At 50.2% G+C, this 19,560-nt stretch overlaps 1 protein-coding gene across 2 annotated transcripts in view; it reads right to left on the reverse strand.

Annotated features, from left to right (window-relative positions):
• The window catches only part of PREX1 (phosphatidylinositol-3,4,5-trisphosphate dependent Rac exchange factor 1), a 174,546-nt gene that overhangs the window by 75,733 nt on the left and 79,253 nt on the right, over positions 1-19,560 (reverse strand). For both annotated transcript variants that reach the window (XM_006206688.4, XM_072944355.1), the window contains exons 4-5: positions 17,875-17,979; positions 11,579-11,680 (exon numbers count right to left, since the gene is read on the reverse strand). In XM_006206688.4, the coding sequence (XP_006206750.3) occupies positions 11,579-11,680; positions 17,875-17,979 (207 nt within the window). The remainder of the gene's footprint in view (positions 1-11,578; positions 11,681-17,874; positions 17,980-19,560) is intronic.

The raw sequence follows: 19,560 nt of genomic DNA on the forward strand, positions 1-19,560 counted from the left end.
CCTGCACACCGAGCCCAAGGTTCATTACCCGACAACCAGTGATGACAGGGATGATGGTGAGGATGAGTGCAGGAAATAGTCAACACCTACAGGGCCTTTACTCTGTGCCTGTGACGCAGGTTCTGTTATTATCCCATTTAACAGATGAAGAGACAGAGGCTCCATGGCATAGCTCAAGGCCCCCAAGAAGTAAGAGGAGGAACCTGGACTTGAACCTGGCTGTCTGGTTCTGCTCATGGTCACCGTGAGGGGGAAATCAGACACCGCGGGAAAGGCAGCTCCGTGGTAAAGGACATCCTCAGTCTACGCTGGCCACCATCAATCCTGCTGTCAGATGACAACGTACATTATCAGGGGCTGTGAGCAGGATCTGTCCCACCAGGGGGTTGCTCTGGGCATGCCCTGTGGAATACCAGCTCCAAAAACAGCCCTCCTCAATCCACTTCATTTCTGCCCTGCCTGAACACCAGCAGCCTCTTGCCTGGACGGTAGATGGTAAGGGTCCTGAGGCCCAGATGTTCTGCAACATCAGGACCCTGTGGGTTTGCTGAGCACCTGCCAGGGACTGGCCAGCAGGGAGGCAAGGGACGGGAGAGGAGGGGCACAGACAACAGCCCCAAGTGGTGAAAGCACTTGTGATAAATCAGAGAAGGGGAAGGACAGTGTGGCCAGAAAGTCTTCAAGGAAGAAGTGAGATGGAGGCCGGCAGGTCACTGAGGGTTGAGTTCTTCGTACAAAGAGGACGTATTTCCACTGGTTCCCCATTCAACAAATACAGACTGAGCAACAGTCTGTGCCAGAGACCTGGGGTCTGCACAGAGACCAAGATAGTCCTCAGGGAGCTCACAACCAAGAGAGGGACAGCCCAAAAGTGGAGAATTACCACTAACGGTAATAATTCAGAGCTTGTATTGAGTGCTTACGCTCTTATCAAGCCCCCTTAATCTTCACATCAACCCAAGAGGTAGTTCCTATTATTATCCTCATTTGACAGATTTGAGAACTGAGGCACAGAGATGCTCAATATCACTAGTCATTACAGAAATGCAAAAAAAACCACTATGAGATACCACTTCACATCCCCTAGAATGGCTGTAATCAAAAAGACAGACAGTGACAGATGGTGGTAAAGATGTGGAGAAACTGGAATCCTCACACCCCACAGGTGGGAGTATAAAATGCTGCAGCAGCTTTGGAGAACAGTTTGGCAATTCCCTAATGACACCTGGATCTAGCCATTCCTGAAACCATCTATCCATGTACTTTTCAGTTATGTCAGCCCATTTTTTTTTCTTAAGCATGTTTGAACTACTTTTTCCATCCCCTGTATTTGAAAGAGTCCCTACTGCTTCACAATCCCAGAGAGACTACAAGGATTTGGAATCTCAACAGTGTTCCAGTCAGTCCTAGACAAGCATAAAACATGGGTACCTTCAAAGTTAACGGGAGATTAAGCTGCACTAACAAAAGTCAAACATGCAAAAGGAGGGACGTGAGGAGGCTCCTGCTAATTCAGAACTTAACACAGTCTTTGTACGTTAGAAGAGAGTCAGGTTTAAAAGAGACAGACCATGGTACTGAAAACCCTGGAATCCACACCCTAAGGTGAGGAGCAACACGAAGTTACAGGGCTCTGTCCAGGAAAGAGTATTTCTGGAAAGAACCCAAAGGCTATTTGTTGAGTATTTTGGGAGGACCACCTGATTAAGAAGAAACTCACTGGATCTGTAAGACCTCAGAGGGCCCAAGTGGACCAATGCAGGAGACAACTGTTTGCTCATGTTAACCCATTCTTATACCAATTGGAGCTTTCTCACAAGGTGGGCTGCTATATAAGAGAGTGAGTTTCCCGTCACGAGAGGTATCAATAATAGACTCAGGCCCACATTTTTATCCTAATTCAAACAGCACATGAAAGCGTGAAACTGGAAAGTCTTGTGGTCAAGGAAGTGGGCTTCAGAGAGAGAAAAATGTGGTTTGAGCCACACCTCCACCACCTCTCAGCTGTGTGACCTTGCACAGGTGACCTCCCCTCTCTGAGATCAAGTGTGCACATTCATGAAATGGGATCACCATCAGCCCCTAAGGTTGTTGCAAGGAGCAAATGGAAGGATGAAGTAAAAGTGCTGGTAATCAGTAAGGACACATTTATCATCACCACCACTCCCACACCAACAATAGCTCCTGTATGTATTGTTATTTGCATGTAGTAATAATAACTGTAAAAGTTGTAGTCACAGTCATCATAATAGCCAGCATTTGAATTCCGACTAAGTGTGCCATGCGCTCTTCTAAACTTAAATTTATTAAGTCATTCCATCCTCAGATCATCCCAGTGAGGCAGGTACTGTTTTTATCTTCACTCTACAGGCGAGGAAACTGAGGCACAGAAAGGCGAGGCCTCTTGCCCGAGGCCACAGAGCAGAGAGCGGAACCTGGTGGATGCTTAACCACATCTATGAGCCTCTCCAGACACCGTGCCAGCAGAAATGAACGCCCCCAAAGGCAGGTTCTTAGAGAAAACACAAAATGTCTGAGCAGGGGCAGACCCTGGGGATCCCTTAGAAAAACTGAAGGCAGAGAAGGGAGGGCACGTGCCGGGGTCACCCAGCCAATCAGCAGTGGAAGCCCCTCCTGAGCCAGGCGGGGTGGGCTTTCCACAACATCCGCCCGCGAGCCCCGCGTGGTTTCACAGGCGGGGCCTGAGGTGAGGGCTTCCTAGAAGAGAGGATGTCAGGGCAGTGGAGCCGCTGCTTCCGGGGGGGTTCATCACCCGCTCCCTCCCATCTCCCATCACGTCTACCAAAAGAGTGCCCACTGGTGCCGGCTCTCTGCAGCCCTGGCCTCAGGGTCTCAAACTCCAGGCCAAACGGGGCAATGAGGTAACATGGCTATAGCCAGCTCCCCGGGTCTGGCTCAGCCTTGCTCAAGGCCCAGAAAAAGACCTGGAGAAGAACACAGGGCCCAAAAGAGGAGGAAGAGAGGGGTGAGAAGGAGGGAGGCAGGGAGGAGACGGAGCCCGTCTTCCCCATCCTCTCTCCTGTCCTGGGGTCCAAGAGGGGCCGCTCCAGGCCAGCTCCCAGGGCGCATCCGCCAGCCTCCCATCTCCCAGCCACCGCTGCCGGCTCAAGGAGAGCACGGGACCCGGGCCAACCCCACGAGCCCTGGGTCTGGAACTTGCGATGAGACAGTCGGGAAAGGCATGCCCTCTTCTCCCTCGGTGGCCAGGCTGGTCAGACGCAGGCCGGAGGCTGCAGGAGGCCAACGCTGCCACCCTGAAAAGGGAGCCTCCGGAGAACAGAACTGACACAGGAAAATGGAGCCAGGAGATGGGAAGAGACTGAGTCTCGACAGCCTCATCTGAGCTCCTGGATGCAGCCCTACGAAGACGGGTCCATAAAACCACAGTGTGAAACACAGCTGGATTTGTCACAGCAGAAGTGACAATACCCACTGCTCGCTGTGACTTGGGGTTGGTGGAGGCTCAAAGGAGACAGAGGGGCTGGAAAGCCATGCTGTCCTCTATACAAGAGACAAAGGCCACCTTGGGGGTGAGAATGCCACCCGTGGGGGCTGGCTCACACAGAGCACACCCACTTTCCGAGGATACCTCGGCCAGCTCCAGGAGGGGCCAGTCCTGCACCCGACTGTGGCTCTGTCTGCAGGCTCCCCCCAAGGTAGCGCCATCAAAGCTCAGGAAGCCAAGCTGTGAGCTCTCTATCAAGACTGGCCTGTATTTCAGTTCTGGAAACACAGAATTTCACCCTTGTGCCCCATCTCAGGTGACAGCAGGGTGCAAACGAAGAGGCGCTGACAAGACCATCCACGACTTGAAGGAAAAAGAAAAAAACAAGGAACAAAAAACATCTGACAGTCCAAGAAAACTCAGAACTGAAAAGCTGCCCGGCACAGGAAAGAAAACCTCCATGCATGCCAATTAGATGAACTGTATTTCATGCCAACATAATTCTGATTTTATCAATTCCAGGCCCTGCAAGTTTGAAACCTGCAGCCCCTTGGATTAGGAATTAATGCGGGAAAGGAAATGGTCATTGGTCTTAAAAACTCCTTCCTTCTACTTGGAGAGGCAGTGGGGAGAGAGCGGGAAGAGGACTCAGGTCTGGGAGTTCATGATCTGGCTTTGACGAAGACATGCTACGTGGCCTGGGGCAAGTCGCCTCCCCTTTCTGAGCCTGTCTCCTGGCTGAGCATGTAGGGAGCCCGGGTCACACTCTGGGTCCTGCAGGCCAAATGCTATTGCCAGGCTCTCTCAGCAAAGCAGAAGTTCTGGCCACCCTGGCTGCATTTCCACAGGGTAACAACAACTGGCTGACCCGAATGGTGGCCACCTCTTGGATGGGACATGTGCTCTACAGTCTGTGACAGTCCCCACCCCACCCAATCTACTCGCTCACTTCCTTCACCTGCCCTGCAGGCACCCATGTTTGAGACCCTGGATTGGGGTCTGCTGACATTTAGTGGTGGGCCTCCAACATTCAGTGACTCTACATCCAGCTTCCAAATGAGGTCCTAGCACAGCTCATCACAAAACTTTATATCCTGCACTCTCAAGTCCAGGCCCTACAGAAGAAATGGTAAAACTGGGAGGTGGTGGTAGTGGTGGTGGTGGGTAGCTTTAAATTTCAATTTAGTTGAATCCAAAAAAAAAAAAAAGGAATAAAGAAAAAGAGTAAATAACTAAACCAAAATAACTAAAACTATCCAAAATAAAGCACAAAAGATGGAAAAAAGATACATTTAAAAACAAAAACAAAAAAAAATTTTATAGAGCTGATAGAAATAAATTCAAATATATCTATAAACACAATAAATATAAGTGGACTAAACTCTCCTGTTCAAAGATAGAGGCTGATGGATCAGATTTTAAAACTGTAACCTTACACTGTTTATAAAAGAAGTACCCAAAATCTAAAGATACAGAATGGTTGACAGTAAAAGGATGAAGCAAGATATATCATGAAAACACTAATCAAAAGAAATCAATAGTAGTTTTGTTAATACTGGACAAAATACGTACTAAGCCTTTATAAGCACTTTATAGGTATTATTTCATTTAATCTTCAAAATGACCCATGATGAAGGCACTTTTTGACAGAGGAGCAAGCTGAGGCACAGAGAGTTTAAGTCATTTCTCAAAGAGGCAACACTAACAAGAGAAGGAACTGGAATCAATAAAAATAAAAATCATTGTATTATTAGAGTAGCTAACATTTACCAAGCAAGACTAACTACTGCGTAATATGCAAAGAGTTCTCATGAGTTTTCTCAAACATTGTCTCATCTAATCTTTGCAGCAAGCCTGGGAGGCAACTTCAATGCCCATTTTACAGATAGGGTGATGGGGACACAGAGAGGTTCAGCAACTTGCTCTGGGTCACACAGCTAAGAAGAGGTGGAGCTGGATTTCCGAACTCAGTATCTTAGCCATCACACAGAGCATGGCAAAAGCAGAACGGGGGCAGGACACCCAGGAAGGGCGATCTGGGAAGGGCTCCTTGGAAGACCAGGAATCTGAGCTTGGCTTTGAGAGGAACAAGTGAGAGAAGGTCCCCTACCCCGAGGGAGCAGAACGTCCCGAAGCCATTGCTGCTCACCACATGGGAAAGAGCCGGAACTGGGGCTGGTGCAGGGTGAGGTGCTGAAGCACCCGTGGGCAAGGTGTCAGTGCTCAGCCCAAGAGGCAAGACACAGGGTAGGCCCTGCGGTTGGGGGAGAACAAGGGCTGACACAAAGGGGGTCACAGCAAAGAGACCTGTGACTTCCTGTGCCTTCTCAGCAAGAAGGTGACAACGCCAGATCCCCAGCAGATAAGGAACTCCATTCATAATGTCAGGGTCAGAGAGGAATTCCAAAGAGATGGCCCAAGTAGCCAGAACAACAGAGAAAGAAAACTCCAGCAAATCAGTACGAAGGACAACTACCCACCAGAAAGTGGTGAAGGATGTGAACAGGCAATTCTCACCAAATGCACCCACCTTCACTGCCACTTCCTGCCTGGATCACTCCCCGGCCCTCCGGTCTCCACCCTCACCACCCCCCAGTCCATTCTCCACACACAGCCTGAGGGATCCCATGAGAACTAAGTCAGGTCCTGTCCGTCCTCTGCTCAAAACCTTCCCGTGGCGCCCACCTCACCCAGAGCAGATGAAGACCCCACAAGGGCACACAAGGCCCCACATAACCTGGGCCCATCACCCCTCTAACCTCACTCCCCTAGTCTCTCCATTACATGCTCCCCTCCAGTCACACTGGCCTCCTCACTGTTTCTCAGACACACTCCTGCCTCAGGGCCTTTGCACTGGCTGCTCCCTCTGTTTGGAAGACTCTCTCCCCAGGCCCCTGTATGGCCCCTTCCTCACCTCTTGGAGATCTTTGTACAAATGTCACTTTCTCTGTCCATCACTCCGGGACCTTACGAACCCTCACAGCCTGATATATATATATATATACATATATATTTTTCCCCATAGCAGTCATTTCATCTGAACAAGTATATACACTTCTTCTTCATTCATTTATTGTCTGTCCCTCCCCGCCAGTAGCATGTCAGAACAAAGAGAAAGGGGTTGGGCAGTTTTTATTCACTTTGTGTCTCCAGCACCTTGTACAATTCCTGATACACAATAGTTGCTCAATCAACAGCTGGTGAATGAATGAACAGCTCCCAAAACGTGAGACACTGCAGCACCAAGGTGGCTCTTCTGGAGGTAACCAGGAAGACTGAAAGGGGTCTGCTAAGAAAGGACTATTCTCACTGTATGAGGCACTGTGCTGTCCTCTTCCCCGCCGCCACCACCTTGTAAAGTTTTCTCCTGTGCCACCTAAAATCCTTTGGAGGCCTACGAATGTTACACGTCCCACGCTCTGAGAAACACCCGCTCCCTAGTCATCCCCCTGCATCAAGAGCTGATGCCAACACCTACTTAGGGATGGACCATGGTCCATCCCCAGGGGCACCACACTTCTGATGGCCATGGAGACAGAGGCAACAATCGAATGGCAAGATCCTCATGCTGTGGGTGGGTGACAGCTACATTATCCACATACAGAGGTATGGGAGATGCAGGAGACACTAGAGATGGTGCAGAGCCCCGAGGCTATACCCTAAGCAGACATTCTGCCAAAAGCATCCTTGACACTATACATCCCGCTGCAGCAGTTGTCCCAGAAGATGGCTCCCAGGATGCGTGCTGCTTAGGCCCAGAATGCTTGATCAAGTCATTTACGGAGATGAGGACGAGAGGGTAGGTGGGAGGGGAAACAGGTCTGGAGGAAGGCGAGGCCAAGCACTCAGTTTGTGACATGTTAGGTAGGAGGTGCCCGTGAGACATCCAGCTGTAGAGGCTGAGTGGGCAGGAGAACAAGCCCAGGTTTCAGTGACAGGTCCAGGCTGGACGTCATCGGACAGAGATGGGGCCTACAGCCACAAGAGTGTCCACACAGAAACTCCTACATGGATGTTCACAGCAGCATTATTCACAATCGCCAGGAAGTGGAAACAACCCAAGGGTCCATCAACTGATGAATGGATAAAACATGGTCTACCCACACAATGGAGCGTGATTCAGCCACAGAAAGGAGTGAGGCTGTGATATACACAACAACGTGGATGAACCTTGACAACACTCTGCTAAGTGAAAGAAGCCAGACACAAAAAGCTCCATATCCCATGATTCCACTTCTGTGAAATGTCCAGAGTAGGCAATTCACAGAGACAGAAAGTAGATGGGGGCTTGCCAGGGGCAGAGGGGGGGAAAGGAAGTGGCTGTTCGTGGATCCAGAGTTTCTTCTGGGGGTGATGAAAATGTTCTAAACTTATCATGGTGATGGTTGCACAACTGTTGAACATATTTTTAAAAACAAGCCCACAGAGTGGATGAAGCCACCGCAGGTGCAAGTCTATACAGAGAAAAGGACCACGGACCACGGTCTCGGCCCCACTGACGCCTGGGGGACTAGAAAGCGAGGAACCAGCAAAGGAAACTGAGAGGAAGGGGCCACAGAGGCAGAGACAAAGGGACTAGGGGACCGGAGCAGCAGCTGCCCCCTTTAGACAGATGTGCACCTCTGGCTTGGCCCCACCTGCCTCAACCCGCTCTCGTTACATACCAGGCCTTCATGGGGCCAGTCCAAGACTGGAAGCTCCGAGGGGCAGGCACTGGGTCTGGCCTGCCCCTGACCATGGTCCTAAGCTGCGCCAGCAGCCGGTGTGCACTAAGCCCGCCAGTAAGATCTGTACCAGGAAACGACTGAAACATCAGTGACAGTGCATCTCCCCTCCGGCACCTGCCATTTGAGCACCAGGGGCATCACCCAAAACCTGAATCATTTTCCTGGAAATGCTGATGGAAAACTCAGCAAAGTCTGGAAATGCCAACTGTCTATCCCGGGCCTGGGCTGAAGGCTGAAATAGAATGTTCCAGCTATTCTTAGGCAACATTCAAGTTCAGCTTTTTGGGGCTGTTCCCAAAGAGGCTTTCATTCTTGCCTCTTCCCCATTCCCACCCAGGCTCCTCGACCCTGTTCGCCTACTCAATTCAAAGTTCAGCTCAAACAAGGGGGCTCAGAAGGCCATAGGGACATCTGCAAGGGCGTCAGAATTGGAAGGGGCGGGGATGGGGTAGGACTGAGGGTTCGGACTCAATTGCCCCAAGCTCATGGGATCAAATCTTTTAAAATCCACTGGAAAATGTGACAGAAAGGAGGAACTCAGGAAGGGTATGAAGAGTTCCCCTCAACCCCAGCTGTTTTCTGATGCAAACGTTCCAGCTGTGGGTGCCAAAGGCCAGGACACTCTGAGCAATTCTGTCGGGCGGGAGCATGGCATGTCCCCACTAGAATCTCAGGCCCTGCTGGCTGGTCCCCCAGTGCTCTCTGAGCCCCGGATAAACACAGCTGGAGACCGAGGAAACAGGGTGTGTAAACAGCCATTTGGTCTGGAGGGAAACACACAGCCCCACTTCCTCACTGCTTCCTGTGGGCAGTTACTCCTCCACCGACTGCCGGCCGGCTCTGTCCCTCTCTCTGTTCTCCTGGGAATCCAGAGCCCAGGACTCCCACCAGACCAGACTGTGGCCCCTGGGGCTGAGCCGCCCTCCGAAACGCCTGGATTTCACATCGAAAGCTCAGAATCCACCAGGACACACAGGTCCAGCCCCAGTGGTTGTTAAAATAATTTATGGAAACTGCCACCCAAGTGGCCACTGGGATCCCAGAGTTTCCCAAGATCCAGAAACCAAGGCGTTTATACCTAGGGATCCTGGCTGGGTTCAGGGGGTACAGCTGGTGGTTCTTCTAATGGGTCAGATACTCAAGGTTTTGAAACCCAGAAAAGAAGGAACGGACCAGACACTGAGACACGAAACACAAGGCCACCAACTTTCCCAGACCCCCACCTAGGGAACTGAGAAGGTCAGCATTCTCGACACCAAGCACTTTAGCAGCTTAATTCTCCAAAGTGTTTCTCAATAGGCAGTACAGCCTGACGGCTAGGGGGCGGAACTCCAGAGTCAGACTCCCCAGGTTCGAATCATGACTCCTCCTGCTTACCTAACACGTGGCCTTAAACGGGCCACTTCCTTTCTCTGTGCCTCAGTTGCCGCATCTCTAAAATGGGGCCGATCACAATGCCTACCTCAAGTTGTTCTAAGCATTAAGTAAACAAATATTTCATCATCATATCAACCCTGTCAGTACTATTAATATAAACACTGTATTGCAGATGGGAAACTGAGGCACGGGGAAGTGACTTTCCCAAGGTCACACAGCTAGTAAAGGACAGAGATAGAATTCAAATCCACACAGCCTGTGGCCGCAAAGCCTGGCTCTCATCCAGGAGTCAGCAAATTTTTTTTCTGTAAACAGTCAGATTGTAAATATTTTAGGCTTTGCTAGCCACATTCCGTCTCTGTCACACATTCTTCTTTGTTTTGAGGGCTTTTTTAACAACTCTTTAAAAAATGTAAATACCATTCTTAGCTTATGGATTGTACAAAAACAGCCCATCGGCTGGATCTGGCTCACAGGCCACAGTTTCGCCAGCCTCTGCCCTAAGTCACTACAGAATACCACCTCTTAAATGCTGGCAACAGATTCAAGTTTGGGAAACATGCTGAATAAATCAAATAACACACGTCTGCAGGTCCAATGCAGTCCATAGGTTATCAATTCACAAGTTCTACCGGGAGCTGCCTCAGCCCCAAGGTGAGAGCTGAGCTACCTCCTGCATTTCCAGCGCCTGTTTGGGGATCAAAGCAGCTGCAGGAACAACTGTAGACGGTTCTCTGAGATCCCTGGGAGGGATAAACAGCAGCAGGCCAGAGGAGGCGCAGGGAGAGCTGGCTCCCACCACCCATGGCTATGCATACTAAAGGCCTGTGTTCGAAGACAGAGCTGATGGCTCCAAAAAGGGTCCGGGCCAGCTCAAGGGTCAGCCACCATCTCCAGCAGAAAGTCAAGTTCAGGAATCCCTAGTACTGCTCCCCTCCTCTCTCCTTTCCAGTTCATGGAGCAAAGAGGCATGTCGCCCCAGTGAGCAGGTGCATGAATGAGGCACCACCAGCCAAATTAATCCACCAGCAGGGACCACAGGGAACAGCTGTCAGAAGTAAGGCCTCCAGGATGGAGCCAGGACAGACGCAGGCCAACAGGCGCCATCTCCAAGGGCTGAAAACCCTGGGCTGAGAGAGCAGTGGATGGTGACGGAGCCATCCACCCAGCCAGGGATCTGCCCAGGAGCCAGCTCTGAAACTGAAGCTGAGAATCAAGACTTCCTGTATCCCCACACAAGCAGCACATCTTCCTCTGGTCCACCTGACCAAGAGTAAGTTAAAGGTGGCTGGGCGGGGAAGGAGACAGCCAGTGCACAGATGGCTGTGGTTTGCCCACCCAGCATCTGCCTCACCCTCCACAAACAGCCCAGATTTTGATGAGGGGGTCCCTCTCCCCCATCACTGGACTTTTGGCCCATGGGATCCAGTGATTGGTTCAAAGCTGGAATACACGACACAAGTCTGTGCCAATCCGAGCTTGCTTGTTCAGGGTGATCGGTTTAGGAGTGGAGAACCTGACTGTGGTCTCAGCCAATCAGGTCCCCACACTGCTCAGCTTGTAGTGATTCGGTTAGGGGTACAGCGCAAGTCCAAGCATATGCGAGGAGGATAAACAGCAGAAACAAAGGCTTCCTGCAAAGGCTTCAAATTAAAGCACATGACTCAGGCCCAAACCATTCCTAATGTAACATCCTCCTCGCCACAGATGGCCAAAGCCTGGGTGACTCTCAGAACTTTTGTCAGAGCTACTGGAAGAGAGGCTCACTCTTCCCCACTGTCTCTGAACTTCAGAGAGTGCAGGGCCACAGTAACTACAGCCACTGCTACCACGCTGAGAGTAAAGCTGGGCAGGGAGAAAGAGGCAGGGTCCTGGTTTGGAGGCAGCCCGGCTTCTCAGCAGACTTCTCAGCTACTTGAACGAACAAGTTTTACTTTTTGATTAAGCCAGGCAGAGCTGAGTTTCCTGTCCCTTCAAAATCAGGGAGAGGAATTAGGGAACGTCTCACCTTGAGGAGGAGCGGGTACTTGCAGATCCTCTGAATAGGAGACAGCAGGTAGCCCTCCAGAGGGATGTCCGTGGTCTTCCGGCCTCCCAGAAGCATGCAGCTCTGCAAATAGACGGGAGACTCTCATCAGGACTCAACAAGGGTGACAAAGAAATTTGGCCACCCTCAAATACTCATGGAAGCACTCTCAAAACACAGCTACAGACGAAAATTGGGAGCAATTTAGCAAAACCTAGGAGAGGTAAAAATGTGTGCATTCCACAACCAAAGCCTACACACGAAGCCTAGATCAAGGGTCAACAAACTATGGCCCCTGGGCCAAATCCTGCCTCCTTCCTCTTCTGGCAAACAGCTACAACCATTTGTTTACATGCTGCCTGTGGCTGCCTCTGGGCTAACTGCATAGTTGCTACAGAGACCCTGTAGCGGCAAAACTGAAATGATTTACTATCTGGCCTGCCAACCCCTGGTCTACAGAAACTCACATACACGTGCACACCAGGACATGAGAACATGGACACTCAAAACTGCCATGTTTGAAAGAGCAAAAAAACAAAAAAAATGGGAAGCAACCTAAATATCTATCAACTGGAGACTGACAAAATACGTCTGCAGATTTACACAATCGTACAACCACGCAGTGGGGAAAACGGGAGAACTGAAGCTCGGTACAGCAATGTGGAGGCACCTCAAAAACATGTTCTTGGGCTAAAGAGGAAAACAAAAGGATATGTACGGTACGAATCCATTTATACAAAGCTTTCAAAGACGTGAAAAACAAAACGAGGCATTGTTTATGGAGAATCTATCAGTATTAAAATAGAAAGTCTTGCATGGGAAAGAAATGTACCAAATTACACACGTGTGCTCTCCCACCACACCCGTCACAGTCCCAGGGCGCCAGGGCTCTCCATCTGCCCAGTGTATGTACAAATGAATGAATGAATGAATGAACAAAATGCCAGCACACCCAGCAATGAAGGGGTCTCAGCCTTCCTCAACACCATGGTAGCAGACTGGAAATGAAACAGGACTCTTGGGGAAAGGGATGCTAATCCTATCCTTCATTCATTCATTCATTCACTCTACAAATTCACACTGTTGCTTACTATGTGCTGGGCACTGTTCCAAGCCCTGGGGAACTGCCCAACAAAGCAGACAAATTCCCTGCCTCCAGTCAAGGTAAAATGAGCTCAGAGAACATTTACCGTGTGCTTACCACGCCTAAGGCACAGTGCCTCGTGCTTCACCTATGGGTAAAATTCACCCTCACAGCCCTGGAATGAGCACGGACCGTCATATCCCTATTCCAGATGGTCAAGCTGGCACTCAGAGCCAGAAGCAGTGGCCCAAGTCTCTCAGGGATCTTCGCAGATCCTGTCCTTGGAGCAGCAGAGTCCCAGGGACCCCGGATCCCTGCTCTGGCAGGAGCTGCATGGCTCCCAGCCCCACGTCTACCCCTGGCACAGATGGGGGATCAGGGCTGTGGCAGCTGGGAGATGCCAGGCCCCACACTGCTCACACTCAGGCCTTTGTCCTCCGAGCCAGCGCTCCCCACGAGCTGCCCTGGTGATGTCAGCTCCGGGCAGAGAGAGGGGAGCCTGGGAGTGAGGAGTGCTTTCCAGACGCCCCAAGGGCTTGGCGGGAGAGAGGCCTGTCTCTTTGTCCAGGATCAAGAACTTTTCACAGGACTGTCACAGCCAACAACTCTACTTCACCCTAAACTGTTGTTTCACTTTATTTTCATTAAATAAAAAAAAAAAAGGCAAGCACACACAGAGCTATTCACCATTTGAATAAGATTACACTCCAGGCACTATGGGAAGACATTCTGAGAATTCTCTTTAAACCATTCTAATTCACAGAACTGATTCAGGTGCACTGTCATCCACATCATCTTCCCAACCTCCTAACAGCAGCCACGCCCGCAGATCCTAGATTCTCCTGTCCATCCATGCTCATCCCCCACAGACCTCCTCCAGACCCATCCCTTTAACCACGTTGATCAACTTTTATGCAGAACACTCAGCTTTATATCTCCAACCTGGCCCCTCCCTTCCCTAAACCCCAGACTCAAATCTCTGATTCTAGGCCCTCAGCCCCACCTGGATATCTAACAGGCATCTTAAACCTCACACATCCAAAATGGAATTTTTAAATTTACCTCCCATACTTGCTCCAGCCCCAGCCTTCACCATTTCAGGAAATTAGGCCTCCATTCTTCCAGTTTGGGGGGTCCCAAACCCTGGCGTCATCTTTGATTCCTCTCATTCATTTACACCCCAAAGCCAACCTCACAGCAAATTGTGTTAGCTGGACAATCAAACTGGACGGGAATCTAAACACCTCCCACCACTGCCGCCCTGTCCTCACCAGCATCATCTCCTGCCTGGACTGTTGCAGCCTCCCTATGGTGGACTAAATAGTGTCCCCTCAAATGCCATGCCCACCCCAAATCTCAGAATGTGACCTTATTTGGAAATAGGGTCTTTACAGGTGTAATTAGTTATATTAAGATGAGACCGTCCTGGATTGGGGTACCTGAAACAACTGGCTCCATGCCCTTCTAAGAAGAGGAAAGGCAGAGAAGGCAGTCATGTGAAAAGGGAGGCAGAGACTGGAATTACGACTCCACAAGACAAGGAACCCCTGAGGCCATCTGACGCTGGAAGAGGAAAGACAGGATCCTCCCCCCGGAGCCTTCAGAGGAGCAGAGCCCTGCCGACACCTTGATTTCAGACTTCTGGCTGCCAGAACTGAGAGAGACTCAGTTGTGTTTTAAGCTGCCCAGTTTCTGATCACTGTTACGCCAGCCCTCGGGAACTCACACGAGCTCCCATCCTGGTCTCTGGGCTTTTCCCCTCACCCGGCCAAGGGAAGCCTTTCAAAATACAAATTAATTCACATCATTCCTCTGCTCAAAACCATCCCGTGGCTGCCCATCCCACTCAGACTAAAACTGAATATTCTATTGAAAGTACTGCCACCTGCTCCAACATGGACGAATCTTACAGTATGCTGAGCAAGAGAAGCCAGACACAAGATCTTCCTTGTGTGATTCCGTCCGTGAAAAATTCTAGAACAGGCAAAATTAAACTTCATCAGAGAAATTGGCAGAGCCTCGGTTACCTGTGGCTACACAGAAGGACATGACTGGGAAAGGGCATGAGGGAAACTTCTGCAGTGATGGAAATGTTCTAAACCTCCATCCCGGGGGTGGTTCTGTGAGTGAACGCACATACGAACATTCATTATGCGGGGAGCACATTCACTGCATGCACACTACACTGCAACAAAAAGAGCCTTTTAAAAATCTCAGATTCTTTCCACTGTCTAATTGCTCCTTCATTATCTGGCCTCTTTCAATCTTTCCAACCTCATGTCCTTCTACTTTGCCTCTCACACTCCACTCCAGCCACCCAGGCCTTCTTGCTATTCCTCGAACACACTTGTACCCCAGGGCCTTTGCACTTGCAGTTCCTCTACCAGGAATGCTTTCCCTCCAGATATTCCTTGCCTCTACTCTGATAGCTTTATCCAGGTCTCTGCCTAAATATCACTCAAGACATAGTTTTCCCAAAGAGCAATCTAAAGTAGCAGCCACCACACTAACTTTTTCAAGCCTGCCATCCTTAACTTACTTTATTTCCTGCAGAGAACTTACTGCTACATGACATATTAGGTAAGTCATCCCCTACTAGAATGGCCATTCCATGAGAACAGGGACTTTTCTTGCCTTGGTCGCTGTTCTATCCCCAGTACTTAGAATGATCCCTATCACACGGCAGGTGTACAAGAGGAAGCTGTCGAATGAATAAATGAATCAATTATCCCCATTTTACAGACAAGAAACTGAGGCAGAGGAAGATGAAATCCCCACCCCATCTCTCAGCTAGTGTACAATAGATCATGAATGGAAAGCCAGATTGTGTCTGCTCCCAGTGCCTTAACATCCCATAATAGACTCGAGACAGCTCTTCTGCAGGTGGCCAGAAGCTGGGAGATGCCAGCAAGGAGGGAGACAGATGGTGTGTGTGCTGGCGCCCCACACATCCTCCCCTGCCCAATCCAGCCCAGCCCAGCTGCCACCAGGAAAAAGGCAGTTTGACCGACCAGGAAGGCTGCAGGCGAAAGAGGAAGGAAAAAAAGAAAAAGTGAGGCCCGTCCTTCCCACACCCCTGCAAACACCTTCCTGGCATCTTCCTGCTTCCCGAGACACAGCTGAGCCCAGAAGGTGGGAAGAGCCTGGGCAGCAGGACCACCGCAGGGCGGAGCTGCCTCCAAGTCCCAGGCCAAGCACAGAAACGTGGCCCTGTGTATGGCCTTGCACTGCCTGACCTGATCTTTGCTTTCTGCCCAGACTCTTATGAATATAAGTGAAAAACTAGAAATGTAAAGATGCAGTGAAAAGCATCAGTCTCAAACGCTTAAGACGCTTGAGACAAAAGTGGAAAACAGTTGGCCAGTCTGCCCTGCCTCAGATGCTCACTGGAACTGGGCCAAGCAACATGAACTCACTAGTGAAGGAAGCAAACATTTTGAATCAAAATCCTGGAAATGTTTTACTGGAGACTGTGCATTAGAGAGAATGCAATTAAGAATTGTACTATATAGTTGAGCTCTCTGGGCACATGGTTAAGACTCCTTACGCCATGTCAGTTACCTGTTCTACCTTCGACTGCTAAATTCTGTAGGTGCTGCTTGGAAATAAAACATTATAGGAGGGGAGACGGGTGGTCTGTGACTGAATGAGCAGGGAATTTTGAGGCAAAAGACCAAGATGTGAACCCAAGAGAAGCTCAATCAGTTTTCAAGTATATACTCTTAGAAAGTCACTTAATATTTTGGAGTCATCAGAACCAAAGGCCATGAGGTGTCCCTAATGTATTCTTCTTCCACAGCAACAGAATTTTCATCTAGACACAGGGCTGCCCAGAATAAAGCCTACATTTCCCAGCCTCCCTTGCAGCTAGGTGTGGCCATGTGACTAAGTTCTGGCCTCGGGATGTGAGCAGAAGAGATGTGTGCAGCCTCCTGTTGTGCCCTTAAGAGGAGAAGAGGGGCAGGTCCTCCTTCCCACCTTCCCTGCATCACACTTCATGGAATGTGGAAATGGTGAGAAGTCATCTTAGACCATGAGGGCACCAGTGCCTGACACTGGAGGCCCCATGCCAGCCCAGGACTGTCTACATCCAGCTTGTTAACATGGGAGAGAAATAAACATCTACCCTGTTCAAACCACTGTTATTTGGGATGTCTGTAAGGCAGACAAATACACGTTTCAACACATACACAACAGACAGCCACTGGTAAAGCTCAAAGGAGATGACAGATGAGAACCTATTTTATACACAAGAACTGTGCAACTGCAGGGAAGGCCATCATGGATGTCTAAGGTTTTGCCTGACCAACATTCATGCCAACTTACTTCCACCAGTGCACTTACAACCCAACTGTCCTCTAGGGATCCACCCCACCCTTAGGGCCGGTAGTATGAGTGGAGTCGACCCCACCCTCCAGCTCCAGAAGTGACCAATGAGAAAACCAGCCAATCCTTCTGTTTACAGCAATTGGTTCAGGGATACAGAATTGAGCCAAGCTGAGCCAATGAGTATGGGATCCAGGATTTTTGCTGTTACTATGAGAAAAGAGGAGCTCTCTTTGTCCTAGAGTTGCTTGGGTGTGAGATGTATAAGCATGGAGCCACTGGAGGCTACGCTGCCACCATGTGGGGACAGCCTCACTGGGAAAGGGGCCAAGGCAAGAAAAGTAGAGCCAAGAGACACATTCCTGATGACGTCATTGGATCACCCAGATTCTGCTGTACCTGAAGCTCTCTCAGGGCTTAAACTGTCCAGGAAAGTGAACCAGTAAATCTTTTTTTTCCCCCTTAAGCCAATTTTAACTAGATTTTTTTTCACTTATAATTAAATAATCCTAATAATACAATTATTAGTATTGTTACCAGTCTTCCCAGGATTATTACTTTAGATCAAGAACTGGCAAACTTGGCCCTAGGGTCAATCCAATCTTGCCTGCCTGTTTGTATAAGTAAAGTTTTATTGCAACACAGCCACCATGCTCATTCCTTTTATTTACAGCTGCTTTCACGCTACAGCAGCAGAGCTGAGTCATCATGACAGGGGCTGTATGACGCACGAAGGCAAAAAATATTCACTACCTGGCCCTTTACAGAAAGTGTCTGCGATCCCTGCTTTACAGACACTGCCCTGGCTGAGGAAGGGTCAGGCAGAGGGGTCTGAGGAAGGGAGCGGGAGGGGGGCCAGCTAACTTACCAGAAGGAAAGCACGCACGGCGGGGATCTTGTTCAGCTCCACCAGCAGCCGCAGGGCCTTCTCATGGTTGCTGCAGTATTCCTCGTACACGCAGAACTTGTCCTTCTGCAAGACAAGGACAGAGCCTGTGGGACACAGAGCACGGCAGAAAGGCAGACACTCTGGGATGTGCGGAGGCCGGGCCAGCAGGCCTAGGAGGAAAGGATGGCCCCAGACCCGAGAGACACACAGCAGGGAGGACTTCCGCTGAAGTGGCTGTCACTCCCTACAGGGCTCTCAGCCTCCATCCACTCTTGCCCCAGGCCTGCACCCAGAAACCGAGAAATCTCCCAGGAAGCAGCATGGCCCAGGGCCAAGTGCACAGACTCAAGGCTGGGCTTGAACCCTCACTCTGCATTTCCAGCTGTGAACTTGGGCGAGTTACCAGACCTCTCCGCACTTGGGTTTCCTCATCCGTTAAGGTGAAATTAGTTACAGACCCTAACTCGTGGGGCTGTTACGGGCATTAAGTGAGTTAATATAAGAGGTTTCAGCATGAAGCAAGCGCTCAGTAAATGTCTATCATTAAGATCAAAACACAAGCCAGACTGCGCCTCACCACTGCTCACCCCCATCCCCAGTGTTATTCTATTACACCAGGTAGGGAACCCGGCCCTTCATCATGACCTTCAAGGCCCAGAGAATGTGACCCTGCCTTTCTCCGACCTCATCTCACTAGCCTTCTTTCTGCTCCCTAAACTTCTGCCAAGCCTGTTCCTAACTCAGGGCCTTTGCACCTTTCACCTGGAACACCGTTGCCCAAAGCCTGGCTACTCTCCACCATTCGGGTCTCAACTCAAATGCCACCTATTCAAATGACACCTGGACCATCCCAGGAAAAGTTGTCACCCAGGTGTTCTCTACCACCCTCCCCACCCAAACCCGTCTTCATTTTCTTCATAGCACTCATAATCTGGAATTATCCAGACTGTTTGTTCATCATCTGTCTTTTCCCACCTGGCAGTCAGCTCCCTGAAGGCACTGACCACATCCGTCTTGTCCACTGAAGAATCTCCAAATCCTAGCACAATGCCTGGCACACACTAGGCCCTCAATGAATATTTACTAAATGAAATCTACATGCGTACTATGTGTAGTACCCTGCATATATGAGCCAGGAAAGTCTAAATAAGATTCAGGAATTGGGGGGGAAAAGGAGATCTCTGGTCACTGCTACGGGGGAGAGCTCTGAGCCCAAAGCTGGACTCTTGCCAGCCCAGAGATCACCTAGGGGTCACCGGGTCTGCAACCATCAGTCAGGGTTTCCTGGACTGGAAGGAACAGAAGCCTTCTTAGCAGGAAGCTCTCCATGGGGCAGTCTCGGTTCCCAAAGGCGCACAGAATACCTCCTCCCAACCTGCCAAACCCCAAACAAGGATGTCCTGGGGAAGGCCACAGGACAGGAAGGGCTGAAGGGCCTTGACCTTGGGCTGGGGAGTGGCCAGGAGACCCCAAGAAGTTAAGGAAGGAAGAGGTGGGTCCGCAAAGTAAGCAGCTCGTCTTGTTTCTAAACAAATCCCCAGTCATCCTGCCGATGGGTGACCGCAGGAAAGAGGAAACAGACGAGGAGAGAGAATGGGTTTCAGAATCAGTAAGCCACCCCGATCTGCCCCGGCTCCCTCCGGGGGCTCCGCGTGCACCATCTGA

Source organism: Vicugna pacos, chromosome 19 (genome assembly GCF_048564905.1).
Source record: "Vicugna pacos chromosome 19, VicPac4, whole genome shotgun sequence".
NCBI lineage: Eukaryota > Metazoa > Chordata > Mammalia > Artiodactyla > Camelidae > Vicugna > Vicugna pacos.